Here is a 26,254-nt window from a genome sequence, read left to right on the forward strand (position 1 = left end):
GTTTGAGTTATGCCATTCACAAACATCAAACTTCTACTGTGAACAAAAGCCTTTTTAAATTTTATCTAGGAAAAGCACTGTAATTTCCACAAGCTAAATAATTTAATATTTGAAAAATAGATCATAATTTCAGTGAAACATATAGATAAAGTACCTAAGCACCCAACTCAGGTCTGAGGATTCAGAAGATCTTAGCCTAGCCATTTAATCTGTATTTCTCAAGGAGTGGCAGATTTTAAATCAGCCCTCACCAGAACACTGTAAAAACTTGAAAAGTTAAAAAAAAACTTTTGAAAATTACAAAACACCATTGAACTGATTAATGTTCCTAATGTATGTGCATATATCAAAACAGTGTGTGCATATATATTTATATTTACATTTACATGTATACATTATATATACATACATTTATATAAAATAGACATTGTCCTCCTAAGTACTTTGCAAAAGAGCAGTAAACTAACAAAATCTTAAAACGGAAAGAGCAGTGGGACTGGATCAAAGATCTTGATCACCTGGAATTTCATGAAGTGCATAGTAGCTTTTTTTCTGAAACAAAAAAGGAATTATCTAAGGTTTGACCATGGTAAGTACTACACCAAATCAGGTAATGCCTTTCTAGCGTACCAAACATATTTCAACTTATTCCACATTTATCAAGAAATGATTCTGAAATATTTCATTGCAAAGAGCATGGTTCAAGACTTGAAAACTTGGGGACCCATAAGCCAAGCAGTTTATTTTCCCAGAATCACGCCTATAAAAAGAAAAAAAAAGTTTGGCCACACAAAAATGCACTTTCATTAGCATTTTCTCCCCTATAAAGGCACACACATTTAACATCAGTTATGCTTGCAGAGCAATACACAGTTTAAAAGTATGACCTTTTTTCCCAATATTAAATTAGAATTGATATCAAGGAAACCAATTACTTCTAGAATAATTTCTGTAAAATGATTTCCTGTTGAAAAATGCTTACATTTTCATTTCAGATTCAGCTATGCCTTTTCTTTATTTCCCATGCCTTACCAAAAAGCAACAGCACTGTTCAGAAGGAACATCAAGATTTCAGAGCTATGTCACAGAGTTCTAACTTATTTACTTAAGATGAAAGACCTTGAGGGCAAACAAAATTGTATTATAAATTGTGGTCTGAACAACAGAGATGAACAATCAGCCAGGTAGGACATTATTTTATTTAAAGCAGAAGCATATTTTTGTTAGCACTGTTCACAACTGCACTAAAACACACTAATTCTATAAGACATTTCAATTTGTGTGAAACATAGAAAAGAACTTTAGAGTAAATTAATCCAAATTGACTTTTTGAGCTGCTTTGAAATCTTCTGATTTGAAAGGTACTTCCCAAGACAAAAGGTGTATTGTGTTGTGTTAGCAGTATTCCCCTGTAGCTAAGATAATCTGATCCTGTCCTTTATTTATAATTAAAGGCCATACTAAAGCTCTTATCTATTTCAAAAGGGAGTTTTAAGAAGAAATGCCAAAATGGTTAAGTGCATGAGTCCCACAATTAAATTTCAAGTTAGGCCAAGCGTCCATTACATTAAACAGACACAATTACATTGCAGTCAATTGAACTGGGATTACCCCATGCATGATTTAGTTCTAACAGATCTAGTTCATCCTGAAAGAACTGGTTGAGTCTTGCCAAGTATGGGAAGAACATCATCTTTTGTGAAGGGAGTGAGTGGAATGGGCATACATTTATTTTGTTTAATATGACAACACAGACATTGAAAGCATCTACCTTGCTCTTAATAAATTAATTTCCATGTCATTAGCTGTAATTTTCCCCACATATTCAGCATGCATAGGTATGTAGTACACACCATAACAAAAATGTCAGTCTAGGTCACTTTGTGCCTATGGCCTAAGGCACTCTAATTACAAGATCATACACAGGTGCCTTTTCCTGTAAAACTCTACAGGCACAGGTCTTATACTGTGCTACAGCTTCTCCTGCAAGAGCTGCAGAGCTCAGAAGCAAAGAAGGCTCAGGCTGGCAGAAGAGGAAAAATGGCCTTACAGTCAGTGCTGACTTGGCAAACTGAATTCTTACTTTGTGCTTGCTGGAGCACTCCAATGTGGCCACTACTGTATTTGTTAATGACAACTTTTCCTTTGTTGTTGCTAAGTTTAATTTTCCAAAAGCCTTATTTGATTCCAAGGCCCACTATATCTCTGAGCTGAAATCTTCCTAAAACAGCTGAAGTCAACTGAGGCTATAATTTGAATATATATAAAATATTAACAATGCTGGGCACACTTCCAAATATGAGATGGTCAAAATAAGTAGAACAAATAATTAGAACATAATTTAACTCTCCACCTTTGTTCTTAATCTGAAGAGGGCCAAAGACATCTCACACAAGAATTTTGGAAACTAAGTTTAATTAATACCCATGAAGCATTCAGAAACTATAGTAATGGGTGCCACTGTAAAGCTTAGAGGGGAATTAGTAATGGCATCTTTACAGCAGGATTTGAATGTCATTCAGCAAATAAGGGACAGAGTAATGAAGAGGAAAAAAAAAATTAAATAGCTCTTCTTTAATGAGCTGCATCCACTGTGTGAATTGAATGAGGCAGATGTCCTCTGCTAAAAGAAATTCTCGTAATTTAATCAAAAGAAGCATCTGAATATACAGTTACACAAGTTCTGAAAAAAATAGCACAGCAAATCTTAATTCTGGCATGCTTACCTTCCATGTGTTTGAGTTTTACAGTCCTAATAATACTTCAAGCCACAACAATTCCCTGCAAACGCTGTTTCAAATGCTGTCATGTTTAAAGGAAACCAATCCATTCCATTCAAAAAGGAAAAAAACACAGCAATTTTGAGGAAGGGGATAGCATATGAAATAGGAAATGCAATTATGCTGTCATGTTGTACCTCTCGAGATTTCTTTTTCAATTTGATCATCACCTTTCAGAAAACACATACTGTAACAAGAAAAGAAATAGAAGCAGGCAGTGGGACACCAGAGGTATAGAAGAGCTTGTGTATGAAGACACACTGAACAAGCTCTGTGGCTCCAGGAATTAGAGAAATTTATCCTCTCTGCTTCACTTCATCCAAACATGAATTACATTGGACCAAGCAAACAGTGATTATTCACTATCCCTCATGACAAAAGAACAAGCAGGAGGTCTAGAACTACCAAGAGACCAATCCAGGAACCTGGATGAAGAGATACCAGCCCCAGCAGTACAGATGCACTCAGCTCCATGCAATCTTACACAGCAGACAGCCAAGGGACTGACAGACCTGGCAGAGAATCTTCCTTTACACTTGTAAAGCATTTATTTTGCTTTTCCCTGGTCCCCTTTGATGGCCCTTGTCAAACAAGAAAGACCAAATCTTGACATGAGATGGCACAGCTCTTCTCAGATGTTTTTACATCGCAAGACTTTGGCCACACAGGCATGCATACCAACAAACCTTTGATTTTTCCACTGCTACATCCAGCTCTAGGTCCTGGAGCTGGTAGGAAGTGTGGTATATAATCTCAAATTAGTACATGTTTTAATTTGAAGAATGCTATGAGAACATTTAAATAACAAATCTCCAAACCCCGTGAGGTATGCAGTGTGTGTACTACAATGCTGACTTGACAGGTGGCAAGATGAACACAGACACCTGTTTGTTTATATTTGGAAAAATGTCACTGATCCAAGATAAACTGCAGCAGATTAGGATTTTTAGGTAATATAGGAAGAGTTTAAAATAGAATCCACCTGCAGGAATTAACCTATAATCTACAACTGCATAATTACTATCACTGACTACATGGGCATCATTCAAATAAGTATGGACTCTTAGGGCAAGACTGTGCTTGAAAATCCTCAATATGACACAAAACCGATAAATGATATCGTTCTAATACTTCCAGACTGTGGAATTTTACTGCCACTGTGTGACCACAGTCATGCCATAATTCAGTTTTCCATTTGGTTTAAAATATTGACTATGATCAGAAATCTTCAATTTAAGAGCCTTGAACTTTCATCCAACAGTACTCAACTGCAGACTGAAGTGCTCAATTCCAGACTTGGGTCTTCAACATGCTTTTATCACTCATTTCCACACTTTTTCAAACATCTGTCAAATCAAGTGTTAGCTAAAACTGGTTTGAGTTTATGACAAATTAATTAAGAACAGATTATTATCTACCATTATCTCCTCTCCTTTCCTTGCGCAATGTTTATTGATAAAGTGTGGGAACCAAGTGTACAAAAATCCTGAAAATTGTGAAGAGAGGGGATAATAAATTTTAGAAGTCAAGCTCTATAATTACATGTTCTTCAATAACATTAGCTCTGGTTTACTTCACACATATGTGTTTTCTTGTTTTTAGCTTAACATATCCTTCTGATATTAATTCTGGGTTGTAAGTTATATAGTATCCCACGTGGAATAATTAATATTGTGAAATAAGCCTCAACTTGGGGTTTATTGAACTTATATTATTACATTTTTCAGTCTTAATGTTGCAGCAACATTAGGGATTTATTTTAAGATTTATAAAGTTCTGGATTTTTTTCCCTGCCTATAAATAGCCACCCATATCAATAGTGACTACATTCAAGGATCCAGGTACTGTGGAGATCAGAGAAAATAAGCTAGTAAACTGGGATACATAAAGACAATCCAAACAAGGCAAATTTAAGTACTCTGTGGTTAGACACAGGACTGGACATTTGTCTGCCTTCTCAGAATGAGGGACTGTCAAGCAACACACTCTCCCACCTACAATAGCAGTCTCTATAGGGAGATCATGTTTGGATGAATATGAAGTGAAATCCTCAAGAAATCCTCTAATGAAATTCTCAAGACTGGTAATGCAGATTTGATTTATTTCTAACATATTTAAATGGACTAAAGGGACCAAAGAACAGCAGAGCACCATCACTGCTGCCAGCACCAGAAACATGCACAGATCTCAGCACTTCCTCCTCAGTGTTCTTCAGGGTAAATATGAAAAATAGTGGTGAAAAACTAAACAAGACAGCAGTTAAGAGGGCTATGAAAATACCACCTTTGCCGATTTTAAGACTTTACACAATAAGAAGTATCTGAACTATCTGAAAAGCAAAGATTTCTTTTATCATGTAAAGACGAGTCTTGCAGTAAGCTTATTGTTGAGGTTTTTCCCCCTTCTGTATTTCTTTAAAATGACAAAAATGTATTTCTTCACTTTAACTGGAAAGACATTAACCTTATGCAAGTGATGATATATTTAAATTTGATTCACCCAAGACTAACATGTTTAGCAGACCAGAAAGATGAAAGAAGACATTTTTCAAGCATCCAGAAAAATTCCCAGTGAAATTTAAAACCTACTTTGATAATATACTTTTAAGGATGAAAGATCCAATAGAACCCTTTCTGAATAATAATAAAAAGACTACTTAAAAGAATGCCTAGAGGAAAAAAAAAAAAACAAACCAGCTACATGCCCCGAAAGTGAAGGAAATGAAAAGTCAAAGTTTCGCTTTTTGCAAACAAATACTAAGAAAATGTAATTTTCACTTTGCAAACATTTATCAGGCCATAACCCGCCTCTAGAAGCCTCCAGAGACTGGATAAATCTTGAATGCCTTAGGTGTGTGATGCTGCCCGCATACAATTTTATACACAAGGAGCACACAGTTTTTAACACCCCTGCTCTCAGGGCAGCCAAGAGCTCGGTCTTCAATACAAGCCAACTTGAGATTGCACTCAAGCTCTCTGGTTAATACCATGATGAGATGGAAGCATCTGCAAAACCAGCAACTCAACAGAATCTGACAGTCTCTCACTGCCTTAAGCTTTTCCCAAGTAATACTATACTTTCTGGACCTACACAAGGAGATTGCTCAGCATTAGAGAGAGCAAAAAAACGTCATCAGCTCAGCTGTTGTTCCTTCCAGTTCAGCATCTGCCTGTCTTCAGCTACAACAGGCAGATATGTAGCCATGCAATTTTTATGCTGGTCCAAATATATCACTTGAGAACCAAGTCCAACATTTCCGTGGCTTCTGCAACCTTTTTTAACAGGCAATCTAGCCAGGTTGTGAAATTATTAGTGCCTTCAGTGTTGCAGGTTTTTTTTCCAACTCCCACAAACAGGAGCTTTTCAGTCTATATTTAAGGAAAAGAAAGTAAGAATATTAAGTCCGACTGTAATTTCCTAACAAGGTAACCAACACAGAAGTTTCTATTTCACCTTGGTAGTTTCTTGGCTGTACCATCTTTGAACACGTTTTTCCATCCTCAGTTCTTCTGGACGTGAAAAAGATTTTAAGTTGTTTCATTAGAACTCTCCTCTACATTTTCTACAATATGCATCTTATTACCACTGCTTTATATTTTTCATCCACAAAGATATCAGAACCTATCTAAAGCCCTTTTTTCCCTAAGGAATTGTCCAAAATAAGAAATAAAAGCTATTAATGTATTTCCCTCCACAGATTTCACTACAAATGCAGAGAAAGATTTGTATAGATAATCAAAACAATGACAGTTCATTTGAATGCTATCAAATACATCTTTTTCCATGAAAGAATGAAAATATTGTGACATGATGGACCTGATACCTTTATCCTGATAACCGTTTTCTTGTTTAAAGAACTCAAAACAACAAAAAACCTCAAAGCACCCTGGAGAAATCCAAACTTAGAACAATCTCTCCTCTTGCCTAAAATGTCTGAACACTCCCCAGTCAGATAAATTTGCTTTCTTTACTAGTCATACTTCTCTTGCTAAAAACCCTGTCAGATACTATTTCTGCCTTGGGTGCTTTAGGCGATTGCACCAAGCCTATGAACAAGATAAATTTTTGATTTACATTTTCAAAATGCAGAAGTTCATGAACACTCAGCTCTAAAACTGACTGCAACTCATATAAAACTTAAGTAACAATACAGCAGTTTCAGAATATCATCCAACACAGGGAAACATCCCAACATGCTTCATTTTGTGGTTAATCGTGCCAGGAAAGGTATTTCCTTTTGACTATTGTTTCACTCATAGTCATGCTGTCTTTTGATTAATTGAAACCAAGATTAAAAGCAGTCTTCAGATACTTAGATAAAACTCCTGTGAATCTTTCCAGGCAAGATTCAGAGCAGCAATGAAAAGCCGTTTGTGAATAAGTTACGTACCTCCGGCTCTCCAACGGGCGCCCATCACTAGAGATGCTTCGGGGAATGTTGGCTCGTTCTGGGGGTGGCATTTTTCCTTCTCCTTTTCCAGAGCTGATCCTAGATGGTACTGGACTTTGGATTTGAGATGGTACCTGAGCCACATGAGGTCCCTGTCCTTTGCTCGTATTTCGCTGCCATTTGTTATTATTTCTGAAGGGAAATTTGAATTCATATGACATTCCTTCATTCACTTTGTACTCCATCACCGGCATACGGTAATTTTCTGAAGAACTCCTGGAAATGAAAACATTTAATATGCAGCTATAAAAAAATAGAAAAAATATGTCCTGTTCACAAGAAGAAAAATCTGAAAACAGAAGCTGAATCAATTCTATGGAAGTATGAGATTTTCCTTTATAAGAAACATTTATTTAACAAATTTTAGAAGGCTTGCACAAGAAAAAGGACTAGTGACGGTGAGAGTCCACCTTTTTGTCCTGGTGAGTGATCCACAACAGACTACCATGGAATCTGCCTTGTTGGCCTTGCCCCTGATTCTCACCAATTAACAACCCTGTTGTCATCATCATTGAGCCCTCATAAATCAAACACCTCCTAACCCATTGCCTGTCTTGTCTATCCCTCCAGAAGAGTTCATAGCCATCCATTCCAGCATTCCAGTTGGTCAAGCTGGTACACTCCATCTGATTACTGGGCTACAAAAGCTAAAAAGATAAGTTAGAAGGGTATCTCCTCTTCTTTAAAAAGCTGTGGGCTTTAGAACTTACCCACACCCAGACAAATAAGACCTGAAATGTTTGTTTTTGAGACACACCTTTCTGATGCACAGACATTAGAAGACATGTCACATGAAAAAAGGAACTGCACGTAACTTTCAAACACCTTTGGCTTTGGAGTACCTCAGTTGATAAATGTGCACATTATGAAAAGACTTGCTAGGAACTGTAGATGCCAATCCCCAAAGATTCCCATTGCTTCCTGAGGAACAGCACAGCATAAACATCTGACTAGAACAGGACATAAGCTGATGCAGCCTACATAAGAAGCAGGGAAAACTTCTGCATACATTTCAAATGAGGCTCCTGGAAAAAAGATGTGGTCTTCCTCTTCAATTAGGATAATTTTGGTATTTCTCTTGACAAATATATATATCTCTGAGTGAATACTAAGTGAGCATGTTTTATCATGATTACTTTCTCTACATAGATCACTCTCCAATGCAAAGAAAAATAAAAAAACAGTGCAAAATTTTGAACCCATAGCTCTTCCTCATCTAAGCAATTACACCATTTGGGGTGAGAAATAGTATCTTTTCCCTGCAAAAACAAAAAACGAGACAGAATTTGTTATCTGGCCATGCTGACATAAGCAAGTTGTACAGTTTAATAGGAACAGACAAAGTGAAATGGTCAGTGCTGAGGTCTTGCTGCCCACAATACACACATTTTGTGGTTTTACATTGGTCTAACCTCTCATCTTGATGTCTAAATTAAATTACCAGTATGAAGGCAAGAGATGTGCTTCTGAAGCACACGTAGGTCAGCTTCACCTGAAAGTCTCCCAGGCCACTCTGATGTGATCCACTGCATGGTAGATAGGGATGAGCAGGAGATAAGGCCACTCATAACTGAACTACAATATTGATAATTGATATCCTTTGTTTTTTCCTTTCTCTTCATATTTTATTTCCCTATTTATTTCCATTTTATTCTTTCCCTAGTGCTTATGTACTTAGTTTGGGTTTCTCTCTTCCACGCCCCACCCCCCCAACATACTTACAGTTTAACAAGCAGGAATGTACAATTTCCTCTTAATACTGTGTCCTTAGCTTCAAGGTCAGCAATCAGTCCACTAAATGAGTTCAATGGCAATGTTTTAATAACCATGGTTTAGTAGAGACTTAACCATGACAAGGCCTGCCTCTGCACAGGGCATGAGAATGTGAACTGGGGTATTTGGATTTATTTTTTACATCTCCTAATGACCTTGTACATGTGCCTGTTGCCAAGTCCGCTTATCTAACTGCTCCCCTGATCTTCCTCCAACTTCATGCCAACCAATTTATTAGGATAGGAACTGCTTCTCATATGAATGTAGTATTCCAAGCAGAATGCATCTTCATTTTAGTTATGGTCTGCAGAAGTTATTGCAGTAGAAATACTCAGTGACCTCCAGAGGACACAACAAAAGGACTCCAATTGCAGAAAACTGATTGCCAAAAGAGACACTGCTTTGTGCAAATACTTAACTGCAGTCTCTAGTAATACATGTAGGACAGCTACAAATACAAGACAGTTCTTGAACTTTCATGATTTTGGATAGAGCAAATGTGGGGATCAAGAGTTGCTTTATGGAATTTTAGAACTAGTAATAACCCACCATGAACATTTGCTCACTAGATAGGAACAACAAAACTGTGTGAGTACAGTATTTCAAAAAGTCATTTCTCTTACTGATATGGGTTTGGATACACTAAAAGTAAGCCTGTTTTTGGCTGTACTTAATTTAGTTCAGAAATAATAGGATCTCTGCTTTCCACACTGATTTTTCTGCTCTAATCCTTTCATGATGACTGCAGCTGAACCTTCCATTTGCTCGGGCTGCTAAATACTGCACAGCTTTCCAAATATCTTATAGGTGACCTTATGCCACTGCTCATTTTAATCCCTGACATGTATTCAATTTTCCATTGACAACTAAAGGACAAATAAAACTCCTTTTCTCTCTGCTCCTCTGTTGCTAGCATTTAAAAAAGGAGTTTGTGTTGCTTACAGTAAAAACAAACAAGGGTTTTTCTTTTATTTATAAAAGTACCAGGTTGTTTCTCAGAGACACAATTTCATATCAATATAATAAATATGTGTTAAAGTTCAGCTCCAGTCTTACGTATATAAAGATTTAGCAATTACACCTACAAAGGTATAGACTTAAAAAAGAGCACTACTAAAATGCTCTCTTGGTCTCTCACTCCAAGGAACCCTTTGAACTTTGGTAACTGGACTTGCTTCTTGGCAAACCTATCCTAAGCCTTCAGCCAGCCTGCAGGCAAATTTATTCCATTAAACATCATTGCATTTTAATCATATAGCAGCATTTCTAGGATACAAATACAGGATGTCAAGAATATGCAGTTAGACAGTGGTGTGGCTGAAGGCTACAGACACTGCTGAGAATTAATAAAAATTATAAAAGATTAAGTATGAATTCAGGAAAAATGGAGGGATTTAATGTCCACTTTAAGAAAAAAAAACCACGCAATACCGCTTATTCCTGATGAAGCAACAGTTGTAAGATATAAAAGCAGCAATACAATCGACATGAGCTTCAGGCTTAATACAGATGGGAAGTGAGACAGATGCAACAAGATCTATGAGTAAAGAAAACTTAACATTTGCAGTAATTTTGCTGGCCAGATCCACATCTTGGATAAACCTTCATCATTTACAGCCTTACTTATTGTGAAAATGGAAGCATGTAAGTCTGTTCCTAGTTTCAAGAATTATATCCACAGGCATTACAAACTACCAGCAAATAGGAAAGCAGGCAGGAATGTGCACAATCAATTCTGATGCATGCTAAACACAGAATTATGACTAAAGAAAAATTTTTTATGACTAAAAGAATTTTATTATGACTAAAAAATTGTTTGATTTCCATGTTAAATTCCATGGTTACATGAACTACTTCAGACATTATTACTACATTTTGGTATTCAATGAATATGTGAGAGGCATGGAGACTGAATATGGGCAGGTTTTCCTGCTCTCCTCTCCCAACCTTAAAATACTGGATGCTGTATTATAATTGTACCACTTTTTTTTGGAGGCTAACACTCTGCGGTGGCTCTTCCCACAAAACAAGATACAGTTTCAGAGCAAAATACCTGCGTGGTGTGCAGTCCTCATAGGGAGGGACAATGACGACCTTGACTGTAACCGATGTCCTGAGCAGATCAATCATTTGCTCGTGGCTCAGGGTGGCCACAGCCACCTTGCAGATCTCCACCAGGCGGCTGCCCTGGCGCAGCCCCGCCTGCCACGCGTAGCCGTAGGGCTCCACGTCTGCCACAATGCCCTCGTAGTTCACGTGGAAGCCCAGCTGGCCCAGGCCATTCCTGCGTAGAGTCATCTCCACTGTTTCACAGCCCTTGGTCACAAGCTAGGAATTGAAATGCAGATGGAGTTTAACGCATTGAGACACCTCCGGCGCTAACAGAGGTTCAGGGGCTTAAGTTTTGAGCAACCAACTCCCAAGGATCATGGTGGGACACGATCAAGGGATATATATTGCAGTCCTAGGTACATAATCAGCTGCAATGAGTCTTGTTGCTCAAACTACTATTTTCAGTAGAATCTGCTTACTCAAATTCTGCCTTGGAATTTTTACTGCAACCACAGGAATTTTAGAAGATACATGGCAGCACACAACAAAAAAATACATGGAGTTACACAGGCATCTCTGTCTTTTACACTTTAGTAACCAAAAAAACATTCTCCATTTCTGGCTGTTTCAGGAAACAGCAAAATTACTTTTCAGTCAGAATGTGGTAGCATGGAGCTACTAAGCACAGTAAACTGGGGACTATGCCAACTCTTCTATGTACCATGAACTTGAATATCATTAAGAGTAATTTAATAGGGCCTAGATTTCCTTTTTTTTCTGGTTGTTATAAAACTACAGTTGTGAAATTACAGAAAAGAGAAGAGAGAGAGAGTGAAATGTAGCACATTCTTTCATAACTTAATTGGATACAAAATGAGCATGGACAGATGTTTTATAGGGAGATACCAGGATTCACTGCATTTTTAATTTATCACGTGCATTCAGAGAATATCTGAAGGTTGCAGTGGGGATTGGGACTGCACCCTGCTGGCAACATAATAAGTTAGTCTCAAAGATATTGCAGATTCATTTGAAACAAGATACAGCAAGCCTAAAAAACAGAGAAAGGGAAGGAAAACAAGGAGAAGAAATAATGTGACACTTCTGTACTTGTGTGGGAGCAACTTATGCATCTGAAGGACTTGGTCTTTTTAATATATTAATATATTTTTCACACACACACAGAGCCAGCTGAGACTAGTTGATAACTACTAAAAGTGAAAGCAATGTTCAGTTTTGAGAAATAGAAGCAGGGAAGTCCTAGAAATTTAATTATAAACAATTTAAATAGTTTTAGGAATCCCAGGCATTATTTAAAATGAAGCTTTACTTGGCTGAGGGGTGAGAGGAGAAAGCAAAGAAGGGGAACCGAACAAGGGAACACATTCTAACCTCCAGCCTTTTGACGATCTCTTTGATGTCATCAATGTTGCTGATGAAGCTCTCCAAAGAAACACATTCACCTCTTTCATAGAATATTTTGATGTTTGTGTCCGTTGAAGTCCACCCTATCACATCTCGACAGGAGCAATTGAACACCACGCTTTTTGTGTCCTGTTCAATGAGGACTACAAACTCATTAGAGATGCCTAGGAGACAGTCTATTTCCATACCCTTGCTGTAGTCTTTTGCATGGACACTCCAGACAATAGCACCAGAACTATAGATCTCTGCTCCTGGATAAGGCTTGGACTTTTCCTTCTTTTTTGAAGCAAGTGAGATGAAGGGGAACTTGCCGGAAGGGTCAATGGGTGTGTTGGTGACATTCTTCTCTGCCAAGTCTTTCAAGTACTCTTGCCGGGTCCTGGTGGCCATCGCACGGAACTTTTCTGATTTATGAGCAGCATTCTCTGCATTAATGACTTTGGCTAGCAAGAAGTCCCTGAACACATTTGATTTAGGAAACGTCACACCTTTTGGAATAGGTGGGCCAAAGGATGGTACATCTCTGGATCTTGTCACAGCAACACTAAATGAAATAAAAGAATAAGGAAAAAGAGAATAAGAAACACAGTGTTTCACTCTAGGCAAATTCAGCAGTTTTTGCTTACAGACAATACATTCCCTAATTTTTCTTTTCTTTTCTCAGCAATATGCCTAAATTTATATATCAGTGTTACCAGTGTGGAGGTTATGCCCCCTTTACTGTATAAACAGAAAGCATGGATTTGGATATAGGCAGATTGAAAAGTGCTTCAAGTACAAAACTGTAGGGGGGTTTGATAAGTAATCACCGATGTGTTCTGAATTTTGTTTGGTCATGATATAAAAATTTGTAACTCACACTATTAGAAAGGCTAGCTTAGAATGTAGCTACTTAATGCTGAAAGGCTCATCTGAAAGCAGTGCCAAGTGTATGATCAACACTAGAAATATAGATTAAATGAACACATTAAAAAGATAAAGACAATGAAGTCATCTTACAAGGCCAGTTCCACAGAGAAAATCATCTGGTGACTGAATGCGTATGTGCATCACACTATTGTTTTACATTTCTAGACTGAAAACCTCACTAGTTGATACTGCATGTCAGTGATAGAAGACAACTCCAAAAATACCAGAAATAAGAAGCTTCTGAGAAGTTCAGAGATACTTGGTAGGAACAGAAACCTTCTTTTTCAGCTCTTCCTTTTAGTTACTATACCAAGTGATGGACTGACAATAAGATTGCCTTAGGCAACAGGGACCAGTTCAGCTATTCTCAACTGTCAATTCTCTTTTGATATAAATCAGATGAGAGTTGTTTGGAACCACTGAAGATTTGACATTCCAATCCAGAATCACTCACTTGGCAAACTATCCTGAGACTGAAACTCAACTTTGATAGTTTTGTGACAAGAAATGTTCCAACAGTTCAAACAGGATTTATCACATATCTGTAACAAGATCTGAAAAGGCATTAACTAACTTTGGCCAAGATACCATGGTAATGGAAATAAAGAAGAATAGGATAAAACTTGATTATATTAGAAAAGTATGTGGTGTTTCACTTAGAACACTGGCTGGTATTATTTTCACATTTTGATTTTATCTGAATTCTTAAACATAATTAGAGAAATTCCCCCCAAAAAATCAGTAACTAAGATTTCAGAGTAAATCTTTTGAAGGGAACACCAAAATACAGGAAACACCAAAAATAAAGTCACCCAATCTACAACTGTGTCTTCTGGTTTTGAGTGGTAGGGTGTTTTGTTTGTTTGTTTTGCTGTTCTGAATTACTTGGGGTGGTTTTTTTTCCTTTGTTTTTTAATTATTGTATTTTCTGGCAACTGATACTGAAAGATGTCACTACTATAATATTTCCTTCAAATGCATGCCAGTATATCTCAAAGTATGCAACAGGGGGTGCTCACGAAGCAACTATCTGACCTGAAGGGTCTGTTATTAACAATTACTGGATGCAGTGAAAACTACCAGAAATTACCAGTAAGATTATGTTTGGTTCAGTATTCAGTGTAATGAATCACAGGGATAAGAATTCAATCTTTAACACATGCTAGAGAACTTTTAAAAAGTGAGCAATGCTCAGAGATGCCAGACTTTGGAAATATTGTTTATCTTAGCTGGGAGGGAGAATCACTGGCCAAGACAGTGCTTGATTTTATTCCTTTTATGTAGTTTTTAAATATAAATTCCAGTACATTTTAATGCTATATGGTTTCCTGTTTTGTCTAGAATTATGAATCCATGAAACTGTTCCAAATAATTCAGTGAAAAAGAGGTCAAACTTACTTTGAAAAGATTCCTAGAACAACTTTTCGTAATAGAATTCTACAAATTTAAATCAAGTGTTTGCACTGAGAGGACAGGGAAAAAACGTATTTCAATCTCGAAGACGGTACAGAGAACGTACAATGTTCTGGTCTTGTGTATCAAAATGAACACCAACATTCTCCCAACTATTTTTCATACCTGTTTCCCCTCTCCTTAAAATGTAAGCCTGTACCATCACTAAAGCAAAAATTACTATTAAGCAACCAATGAGGTTCTAGCCTTTGTAGCTGTAAACACTTGAAAAATGAGTTGATTCAGGAGTCTGAGGGTCAAAAACAGAACCCTCAGACACTTGAATTTATTACAGTTTAGCAAGTGTCAACCTTTCCCATGCATTTTAAAAGGGAGAAAATATATGCAGTCATATTACTTAAAGTAACAGGCAAAAGTAGATCTATGTTGCAATATGCAACTCAAGTGGAAGATGCATCTGCAGCCCTTGTGGATACATTTCCTATGTTCTCTTTGCTTCAAAATGATTTTCTGTACAGGGTAAGAGCTGAAACACATGTCTAAGAGTTTAAGAACAAGCTGTGTTCACATAAATTATGCAAGAGTTGAATTGTTCAATAAGCTGCCTGAAAAAGAGTACCAACACAAACATTCTTAGTGCAGGAGAGTTAATATATGTAAAGTTCAGCATCAATTTCACAAATGCTCTGTGAACTTTACAAAAAACTTCTGAGGAGTGAAAAGCCTTTAAGCCATCTATCTGTACTAAAAAAATAATCAATACACCAATTCATACAGAGCAGTCTTAGATTCTCCTCTAAATAAGCACTTGCCTTAATAATATTCTTAAGTGAATATTTGTATTTAAGGAAAAACAAGTTAATTCTAAGGCTACCTCATTTCAAGACACATGCTCTAAATCCACTGCGCTGACATTTCTTATTTTAAATCAATATGCTTTATAGAAGTTTTCTGAGATCAGTCAACATTTAAAAGTGAAAATACTTTAGAGTTCAGTATATAACAAAGGTAAGAACTTTCACTGATAGTAAAAAGTGTAACTCAAAAGCATTATCTATATATGCTTGCAATTTAATTTTAAAAATTATACTAATAGGAATATCATCTTGCAATTCCTTATTACATGTTACTATCAATTAACATTTTCTATTTTAATCATATTAACTTTAGGGTCACATTAAGACTTTATTTTTTGCTGCATAATTCTCTGTCATTTCTTTGGTGGACTGAAAGAGATAAGAAATGGAGATACCTCAGAGAGCTTTACTTCTTCCTTAAAGCTAAGTCACACTTTTTAGCTCCCTTAATTTCAAAAACGGAGCATAAGCTCAGATGACCAAATTATCTAAGCAAAAAGTGGAGGTGTTTTTTTCCTTTGTTCTATTCTTTTCAATGCAAAAATATCCATCTAGCATAATCTTAATGAAGAGAATAGAAAGGAAGTGAGAAGGCAATTCTAAAATAATTTCCAAGTGCTGTGCTTATATGTGCACGTGTGTGCGTGTACTCACACCTGACAGCAGCAGCTTCCTCACTGGCCACATTCCACCTACATATTCATGTGTCTATTTACTCTGTAAAAGAGTTCTAAATATGACTCAAAACCTCCTTGACCCTCATCTTTCATTACATTTGCCTACTGAGAATTTCGGAGAAGAATGACGCTGGCTTTGCACTCAACTTCGTGTTTTCAGTGAATGCAGCAATAGCTACCTGTAACAAACGCTCTCAGTGCAGGGACCGTGCACTCTCACAATGACAAAGACGTGCTGGAAGTGGGATCGAATGTTCTTTGGGCTGAATGGTTGTGCTCCAGGCTCCTGGAAAACTATTGTCACAATATCATTGCCAATATGTCGTTTTCTCAGAAGCTTTAATGAGGAAAGAAAAAAAAAAAAGGTTAAAACAGACTTTTCACAAATTTCCAATTATTTATTTCTCATTATTATAAATTACTATTGCTCATTTTCTTTTCCCATGTGATACTTCAAGCAGAAAAGTGAAACAATTGAGGGTGATATAACAAGTACCAGAATTAGTTGTTCACCTAATAAATTTCAGGCATGGTCGTTTTCATAACAATTTCATTTCTATGTGTAGCATACAGGGCAAATTTATAAGGGAAAATTTTAAGCTAAACAAATGGGAAAAACAAATCCTGTGAGTATCAAGAGTAATCAGTGATACATGGAAGCAGGAATATAGCCTCCATTTCACACCTTTTTACAAGCCAGTGGTAGGTTCTATTTCAAGTTGAAAATAAGTTGTCATTGTCCTTAAGACATGCTATAAATAATTTCCTGGTAGGCTTCTTTCACTAAATATAAGACTACAGTACAAAAGAAGGTGAGCTACAGAGCAGTAGAACATTCAGTGTACAAAAGCAAACAAAAAAGAATTCTATGTTATCTTTTATTGTAAAACAAAAACCCCTATTTTATTTGCAGAAGTACAAAGTGCAATACAATACAATAAGTGCAGTACAAAACAATATGGCTTAGTGTTTAACAAGAGCAGGTACTTCAGTGGAACAAAGCAGTTCAGCCTAAACAGTATAATACAGTTTTTTTTAAAAAAAAGGGAAAATAAAGGATTTTGACTCACATACTCTTATGTAGTGTGCTGGACCACCCACTCATTATCTCTGTGCATATTACAATTTGCTGTAGGCAAACCTGTGGTGTTTTTTTCAAGGGCAATTGACTTAGCTGTAGAAGGGTTAAAATTATTTAAAATCATCAGGTACACTGTGGTCCTTCTGACATGTGCTACTGACATTACTGCATACTATTTACATCAAAGTAATGCACAGTTAAATAGAAAACAGTCCAATGGAGAAAAATCTATGATGTACCTACAATCATCTGCTTTGCTCATCTCCCTGACACAGACACAGCCACCTTTACTTTTGATTTCTTAAGTGTTTTTTTGCTAGCAACCGATAGAAGTTGTCATAAACACTCAATAGTTCATCTACTTCTGAGCCCATCTTACCTGTTGCTTGTTGTTTGGAGTATATGGCAACATAGTAGAAACGTGGAACATGATTTCATAGTCCTTGTATGTTGTGTACAGAGAGTGAGTACCTGTTGAATCAGCTGCAGTTAAAGAAGACAAAAGGATTATTATTTTTAAAAAAAAAGTTTTAAAAAAAAGTTTCATTATTATTAAAAAAAAAAAAAAATCAGCCAAGACAAGAATTTTTATTCATCCTCAATCCTAGATGAAATATCAGCAAGTAAGAACTTACTCAGAGTTTATTCACCTGCCAAAGTAAGTGTCACGTAAAGACAGCCTGTGCACTCTTACATACTTTTCCCAGACAAAAACTTGTTAGGAATAGGGAATTTATACCAGAAGACCCTGAAGAATGCTTACGTAAGTGTGAAAACTGACAAAAAAGTCTGAGAAAATTTTCAGGCACCACCCAGTATTTCAGAATGAAACTGAACTGTAAGGAATGTGAAAAAGACTTCAGAAAGGAATGCAGACAGACACTGAAAATGAATACCATGATCTCATGCATAATTAAACAGCAATGGACCTATAACCCACCATAAGATCAGGATGAGTTCTCTTAAGCATAAACATCAGGAGTTGAAATTAACTGAATGAAATTAGATAGCACCTTCACTACAACAGCTGCTTTATGGACAGGAACAGTCCAAACCCCACAAAGGATGCCAGCATGCTTATAACTGATGATGGAAAAAGCCCACAAAAATTATATTATTATGCTGGTATATTAATCTAAGGTAATCTCACCTGTTTTGAGTTCTGGCCACCCTATTTTAAAAGTTAGAGAAGAAAGAGAAAGGATCCAGAAACAGGCCACAGAAATAATTAAACGTGGATGGAGAGACTTCCATGTTGAGAGAAAATAACTAAAACTAGGTAAATTTATCTAAATATCTAAAACTAGACACTAGAGATAAAAACTAGGATTACGACGTTTAGAAAGAAAAAAAAAGAACAGGGGGATATTACTCAGTTTACAAAGTGTTAGTTGAAAACAACACTTGATTACAGGCAAATTGTGAACATGTTTTCACTTTCTTTCACTCTAAAAAGTGACCTCAAAAAATATGCCATTAACTCAAGCAGCAATATATTTAAATATAAAATTGTGAGTATATATCTATTAAATACAACTGAAGCTCACAGTGCAAAAAAAGCCTGCTTTCAAACACAATGTGAAAAATGAGCTTTATATATGGAAAAGAAAGCATTCTGGCTATTCAAAGTTATGTAAACATGCTACTAAATTATATAATCCCAGCTATTTATAACAATGTATTTTAAAAAGCTGTTAAAAACTCTATCTTGGCATTTTCATTAGCAGAGAAATCATATTACTAAGAAGATAACAGATTTGAGGTTTGTGATGCATTTACAGTAACAAATATACAGTTTATTTACCCAGATTTTGAGTATAAATGTTGAGAAGTTTGTTCCCTGTCAGATTCAGAATAATAAAACAGAGGTAGTTTTACTGTAAATGAAACACAAAATGATCTGTAAAATGAAATGGAAAGTTTTCTATATCGTAGCCACATAGAGATTTTGTACTTCCAAATCACCTATCTATAACAAAAAGGGAATTAGAAACAAAAGATTCCTACAATCTAAATATTAATTTTTAATTATTTAATAGTAATATTAAGTATGCTAATTATTTTCTTTTTAATGCTAATTAGAACACCAGGACAGCTGAAAGGGGTTAATTCATCTTGCACAGCCTCTCTCCTCTGCCTGCTAGCTGCAGTGCACACCCAAGGAGGACAGATACACCCAAAAGTCACATAAACATCAATGCAACTTCATAACAGCTTTATCTGTTGAACTGGAAATATACTGATTTGTACATCATCTTTTAGAAGGAGAGCATACAAAAATATTACAAATAATTGGAAAGAGGAGCGGGTGCAAAAAGATAGGGGAGTAAGACAGTGGAAGGCAGGCCTCCAAAGGGAAGGAGCCCAAAAGGTATTGGGGGAATAAAGTAATTCTGACAAAAAAATATTACAGAACACCTACATATTTATGCCAAACTTGTAACTTCTCTGGCAGGATTTAATTTTGGGCAGAAAAATATTTTCTGAGAACAGCATTGATTCTCCAATCTATATAATCAGGTTACAATCCAAATGACACATTTAGTAATTCCAGTTATTTCCAAGCACTTTACAGTTCCTCCTATTCAAATCCAACTACCATCACAAGTCCATATGTACTACAGATTGTGCATCTCTCTCACCATTCAGCTTTTTTGAAGTCCAGAATACTCGTCCTGAAGTACACCCCCATAACTGCAGGTGTTTGCTTTAAATCAAATCACAGCTATTGCAATAAAATCCAAGACTGTGCACTGGAATAACATCCATCATTTCAAGGTCAAAACTGCAAGCCAGCACTGCAATCTATTTCAATTTCCTTCTATTTAACAGAGGCCTGAGGGATCTTCAAATTCATTAGCACCTTTTTACACTGAAGACATCCCCTCTGGCCACCAGTTTATGGCATAGCTACTCATGATGCTTTCCCAGCCTTGCCCCATTACTGGATCTGGCTACTTAGCTAAGTAGCTGATCCTTTATCCCTTCCATCATTAATCACCTTTAGAAGTCCACCTTAGTCTTCTGTTCTTCCAATGATTCACAGCTATATTCACAAGGATTACAGATTCACATTAATGTTTTTTTTTCCTAAGAACAATAGTGGTCACAACTGCGGCAGACACCACCAGCACACTGCTGACTGAATCCACAGGACTGTGTCAGCCTTCTCCTACAGCAGTTTAACCTCTGTGCTAGAAAACTCTATAAAAACACTTATGAGTAGAAAATCTGACTCCCTGTTTCAAAGAAAAACAGTCCAAGGAATTGTAGGAGAATGAAAAGTAAATTGCACTGATAAGGCAGGACAACCATTACCACAACCTGCAGTAAGGCTCACAATAAAAAGCGTAAGAACAAATATTTTCAGAGCTTAATGTTGCTTCCCTCTACCTTTGCTTTGTCAGCAGCTGTCAACACCGCTCTTCTGTTATACACAAGGATTACACCAAGCACCCACGATCAACTTCTACAATACCTAAATTGTTTTCAGACAGAAATGAGGACAGAATCTTTTATTTTGTATCACACAAAAGTATATGTGCAACACAAACACAGAGAAATGTAGAAGCATTTTCCCCCATCCCTATTTCTGCTTCTTAAGCAATTTAACATCTTAAGATTTGTTGGTCTCGCAGCAAAAGTCTCAGACCCACGAGTGAGTCTATCATTTCCACAAAGCTGGAAAGATGTTATAGTATAGATAATGCAAGTTATAAAAAGGTAATCTATCTGTATTATTTCATTACAAACATTGGGGTTTCTTGACAAGCCCTAAATGAAATGTCAATTTGAAGTCCATTCATTCCCTAGATTATCTATTTAATAGTTTATGGGTTTATATTCTTGTGTCTTAATCAGAAAATCATGCAGTATATAAACATCAGAAACCTACCCTTATTAGCTTAGTTTATAATCTTATCAAATTGATAAACCATGAAATTCCCAACTCATATTAATCAATTTCCCTTATTTTCCACATCAACCACACTACCACTCTGTTGGACACACAATCCTTGTTACCAAGCCTAGCATTATCAAGCTGATCCCACTTACCAATTTAAAATATCAAGAAGCAAGACTAAGTGAGGGGGAGGGAAATAAAGCATGCATTACAACTGGAAAATAAAGTAAAATGTCTGAAGTTATAATTTGAAAGATCACTGTGATGTTTATTACTTTAAAGTGATGCCCATAAGCTTCCTAGTCACTGTGGGATAGGTGACATTTTCAAGCTCTATTTCCTATCCAAAGTCTGCAGGCTGCCAGGCGATAGACTGTTTCCCCTCTGGTAATTCTAGAAATAAACAAACAAAACTTGAAAAGTAGCATCTCTTTTTCACAGTGGTACGGGCAGAGATCCAAAACTAAAGCCCTTGAAGGATCCAATACACTTAAATAGGCTTCCAGTTAATAGTATGCATGAGATTCCTCCTTTTAAGGAATTGGCTCTGTTATGGACACTTACTGATTAGGACCCCAACTCTAAAAATTTCTAAGAATAACAGTTCTGAACCTGTCTTTTGCTAGAGCAACTTTACTTTTCTAAATTTGCGTAAATTAAAAATATTGTGAATATTTCCATAGTACATATACAAATAATTTCATCTCCAGGCAGAGAAAAACCTTTCCATGTGCAACTGCTTTTCACAGCTTGCCAAGTATGTCAAAGGTACAGAAACTAGCAAAGTAATCTACATAGATCTGACCTTTCTGACAAAGCAATGAAGAGACACTTGTTTTTAAGCACATCTTTGCAATCAACTGTCCTGTCACTGAACAGAATTCTTGTGCAGGAAAATTTCCTGAGTAGGGAGATTGTAAGAATTATTTCGAGACAGGGCTCTCTAGCAACAGAAGAGCAGAGAGCTGGAAGATGGAGCAGCTCACATCCTAGCTCTAGACCTAGCTGTTTCAACAAAACCTGTAAACCTAAGTCACAGTAAAAAACCACACCCCCCTCCTTTGCAGGTCTCTGTGTTAAGGCCAAGGCAAAAGGACTGACTGATTACTTAGGGTAGCTATGGAAAATGTATTGCCTGGCCATACTCTGCTCTTCACATATTCCCCAACCTGAGATGCAGCTCTTGTGACCATATCTGGTCTTTAGCACTTCTCCTACCACAAAGTGGCTTTCTTCCCCATTTCCTGTGCAGAATATGCTTTAAGTGTTTCCAAATGCAGCTATCCAAAGAGCTGAGTGTTGTCCATCTTCTCTTTCAGCATTTACATCTGTGCTTAGCACAGTGGCAGAAAGGAGAACACACCACCATCAAGATCAACTAGAAATGTCTGCTGCCATTGTTCACATTTGCTGCTGTTTAAACCTACTCATTAAGAACTCATGTATGCTCACATGTGTGTTTTTTTCAGTAATCCTGCAGGCAACCTAACTTGAAAGATTTCAGACAACTTAAAGAGTTCCTAAGCAGCTCTGGCTGATGAGGATCCACATATGTGAGGCTGTAAACCTTGACTGAAAGTAAATGTAGGAAATCCTTCATGAAAGCAGCGGTTTCCACTTAGAGGATTTCCTGTCCTCTATGGTCATACTGAAGTGTTCACTACAGACCTTTTGTACTTTTAGATACAGAATGGAGCAAGAGTGGGTCTACTGGGCAATGTGAAAAAGATATGCCAGCACTCAACATGGAGGAGAAATCTTCATTACAAGAAGATAATTCTCAAAATCAGGAGAGATTCAGTCAACTTAAAGGTTCCATTCAACAGGTACTAGACTGTAGTACATAAACTCGAAGCCTGACAAAATTCTATCCTCGAGTCAGAAGCAACAAGAAGGAATTCAAAACATCCCTGGAAAATTCTGCTATTCAGAAGAAAATTTTTTAAAAAAGTACTTAGAAGACATTTACAGCTTTCTTGGGTATATTTGAGCAGATGAATCAACCCAATCATACAGCATTTACACAAACCAGTGTGTATGGACTGACACCAAAATATGGGTCATTTTCCTTTTCTTCACATCTTAACTAACCCAGAAGAAAGGGAAGAGAAGATCTTGCTTTAATAACTGAAAATAACAAAGTCACAATATAAAACTAGAAGCTAAATAAATGTCTTCTCTGTTTTCCATACCCATTTGATTTTTGACCTAGCATATCTTTATAACCAATAAAATGACAGTTCAGAGCTGTGCAACAGGAAAACTCACCTAGAGAATTATATGTATTTCCTACAAGAGAGCTGGTGAGGGACTTTTCCCAAGGACATGTAGTGACAGGAGAAGGGGGAATGATTTTAAACTGAAGAAGGGCAGGTCTATATTAGATATTGGGAAGAAATTCTTTAGTGTGAGGCACTGGAACAGGCTGCCCAGAGAAGCTGTGGATGCCCCATCCCTGGAAGTGTTCAAGGCCAGGTCAAGATGGATCTTTCAGCAACCTGCTCTAGTGGAAGGTGTCCCTGGCCATGGATGGGGGGTTGAAATGAGATGATCTCTCAGGTCCCTTCCAACCCAAACTATTCTATGTGTCTATAAAATGCTCTCAAGGAAGGAGCTACAACAGAGGGAATGTAAGTACTGCAAGTGTAAAAGAGCAGGCTCAATGTTAAATATGTGCAAAATAGGTATTAATTTAGGTTTAAAACCAAATGAGGCTTCAGAACCCTCTGAGGACTGATGATCAGACTGGTCAAGAACAGCCTGAGGAGATGGCAATGCAATTGCTGTAGGAATTAAGAACAGAATAGAGAATGACAGAGGATTAAAACACAGCAAGGTATTCTGTTTGTGCCAGGAGACCCATGACAAGACCACAGCTTCTGCTGCACTAAAGCTGATGAATGTTTTTCAGCTTTCATGAATCAAACTCCTTATTTCATTCCCTTTGCTACAAGTGAACAAAATAGCAAAAGATCTCCATAGGAACTGGTTAGCTCCAGTACTCACAGAAAAGGAATACAAGACAAAACTTCCCCAAGTAATTTAAACAGATCTACAAACTGAATGGAGCATGTGCTAGCTGATAAACAGGTATTTCACATGACTGACTCCAAATGCAGGGAGTTTCTTTTATAGTTATGGTCACCCAAGATCATCTTACCACTGCATTTTGTTGCAATATGTTTTACAGTTAGAGCTGATAACATAGCTGCCAAATCCAGTTTAATTTCCATAACTCAAAAAAGAAAAAGCACAGAGGGAGGAATACATTTGACAGGATGACTAAGACAAAACTGCCTAGAAGAAAAACTGCATGCAACAGACATCAGAAAAGCAGTACATCAACCTTTCAAGGTGGAGTGACATAGATGGGTTCATGAAACATTTTGGAGATAGTCTGTAAGTGCATCATTAAAAAAAAAAAAAAAAAAAAGAAAAAAGACATACCAGCTGTATTGATTAGCCTTAAGACAGCACACTGGTGATAGATTTGCAATACCAACAACTGTTTGTTCTTAATTACTGGTTTCTTGTAGCTTTATTGATAATTCATACCAAATGAGTACCAAACTCTAATTATTATCAGAGTTGAGAGACCATATGAGTACTTAAATTACACACGTGCTCTGCTTTCGCTTATATTAAGCAACCGCCTTCCTACAGCAAAGATGTTATTTTTAAGAACTCTTGAAAAAGACAGTTAGCAGCCATATCAAGCATTTTGTTCACTTAAGGGGGAAAAAAATAATGAAAAAGTCTTACTTTTTGTATCCAGTTGAGCACGGTACTTATCAAATCCCTTGAGTCGAACACGCTCTCCCAAGAGCTGAAGAAACTCCTCAAAGGCTGGACCTGCTGATTCGTTATTATACATTTCCTCTTCTGTGCTTTGCCCAGCTTTGCAGTACATGATACCCACTTTAAGTTGGTAACTTAACTGCAAAAGGAAAAAGATTAAAATTTTATGTGTATACCAAGTGATGAAGCAACTTATACACTGAATTCACTTCCCATGTTTTCATAAACCCATAGTTCATTAATGAAAAAATACCTAATATTAGTTCTAATTTCAAAAGTTAGTCTAGTTCCAAATACTCTAATTGTTTTCTATTGTAACTACCTCGACGATGAGATTTAATCTGAAGATGTCAAAATGCTGCCTGAAGGGAAACAAACATGAATGTTGCTTATTTCTAGGAGGACAACACTGCAGCTTGCAAGTGAATGTCTAACACTGAACCACATGGGAAGCACTGGGTGAGTAATGCCAGGAACTTGACTCTCACTCAGGCTGGTACCATGACTGCCATCCTATGCTAAGCCTTCCATGCAGAAGGGTAGGGCACATCATGTGCTTGTTTCTTAAAAGTGACAAAATTAACTCTCTCTCATTTCAAAAAGAAGATAAAAATTATTCACCTTTTAGCACATTCATCTGCTAGCAATCATGAAAAACTCATGAAAAACTCAGTTGGTCCTCCCTGACTTAAATATGATGATAGTAGCAAAAAAATCTGCTAAATTGAAAAATGCTGGTCATACCTCGAAGGTACTATTTACTACCATAGATCTTCAAATACACTTGTGCTTTTAATTTTCATTTTCCCTCTAATTTGGAAGCTGATGTTCCTAATACAGCAGAAGCTGTAGATGTAAATAAAGTAATTTTTTACCCAACCATAATTGTGATTCCTCAAAGCAAACTGTTCCTACCAATTCCAAATTGATACACACACACACAAAACGAGGATATTGTCATCATTTACATCTGGACTACAGATAGACAAGTCACAGAAGGGAAGAAAGCAGCATCCACAGCCATTTACTGCTGTCTCCAACAAAACCAATTTCACAGGCAGGAACTCTGAAGGAGCACAGGGAAGAGCCTTGGAGTGTATGCATAAAATGCATCTGGCAGAAATGCATCCTTATT

General features: G+C 36.8%; 1 protein-coding gene across 4 annotated transcripts in view; it reads right to left on the reverse strand.

Annotated features, from left to right (window-relative positions):
- Nucleotides 1-26,254, reverse strand: part of SIPA1L1 (signal induced proliferation associated 1 like 1) — a 199,121-nt gene that overhangs the window by 28,692 nt on the left and 144,175 nt on the right. For all 4 annotated transcript variants that reach the window (XM_014252045.2, XM_014252044.2, XM_088057235.1 and 1 more), the window contains 6 exons: nt 25,084-25,258; nt 17,797-17,900; nt 16,516-16,673; nt 12,448-13,024; nt 11,057-11,331; nt 7,171-7,446 (listed from right to left, as the gene is read on the reverse strand). In XM_014252045.2, coding sequence (XP_014107520.1) covers nt 7,171-7,446; nt 11,057-11,331; nt 12,448-13,024; nt 16,516-16,673; nt 17,797-17,900; nt 25,084-25,258 — 1,565 coding nt within the window. The remainder of the gene's footprint in view (nt 1-7,170; nt 7,447-11,056; nt 11,332-12,447; nt 13,025-16,515; nt 16,674-17,796; nt 17,901-25,083; nt 25,259-26,254) is intronic.

Source organism: Pseudopodoces humilis, chromosome 7 (assembly GCF_049639895.1).
Source record: "Pseudopodoces humilis isolate 2021_Gansu_Grassland_sample_001 chromosome 7, ASM4963989v1, whole genome shotgun sequence".
NCBI classification, from domain to species: domain Eukaryota; kingdom Metazoa; phylum Chordata; class Aves; order Passeriformes; family Paridae; genus Pseudopodoces; species Pseudopodoces humilis.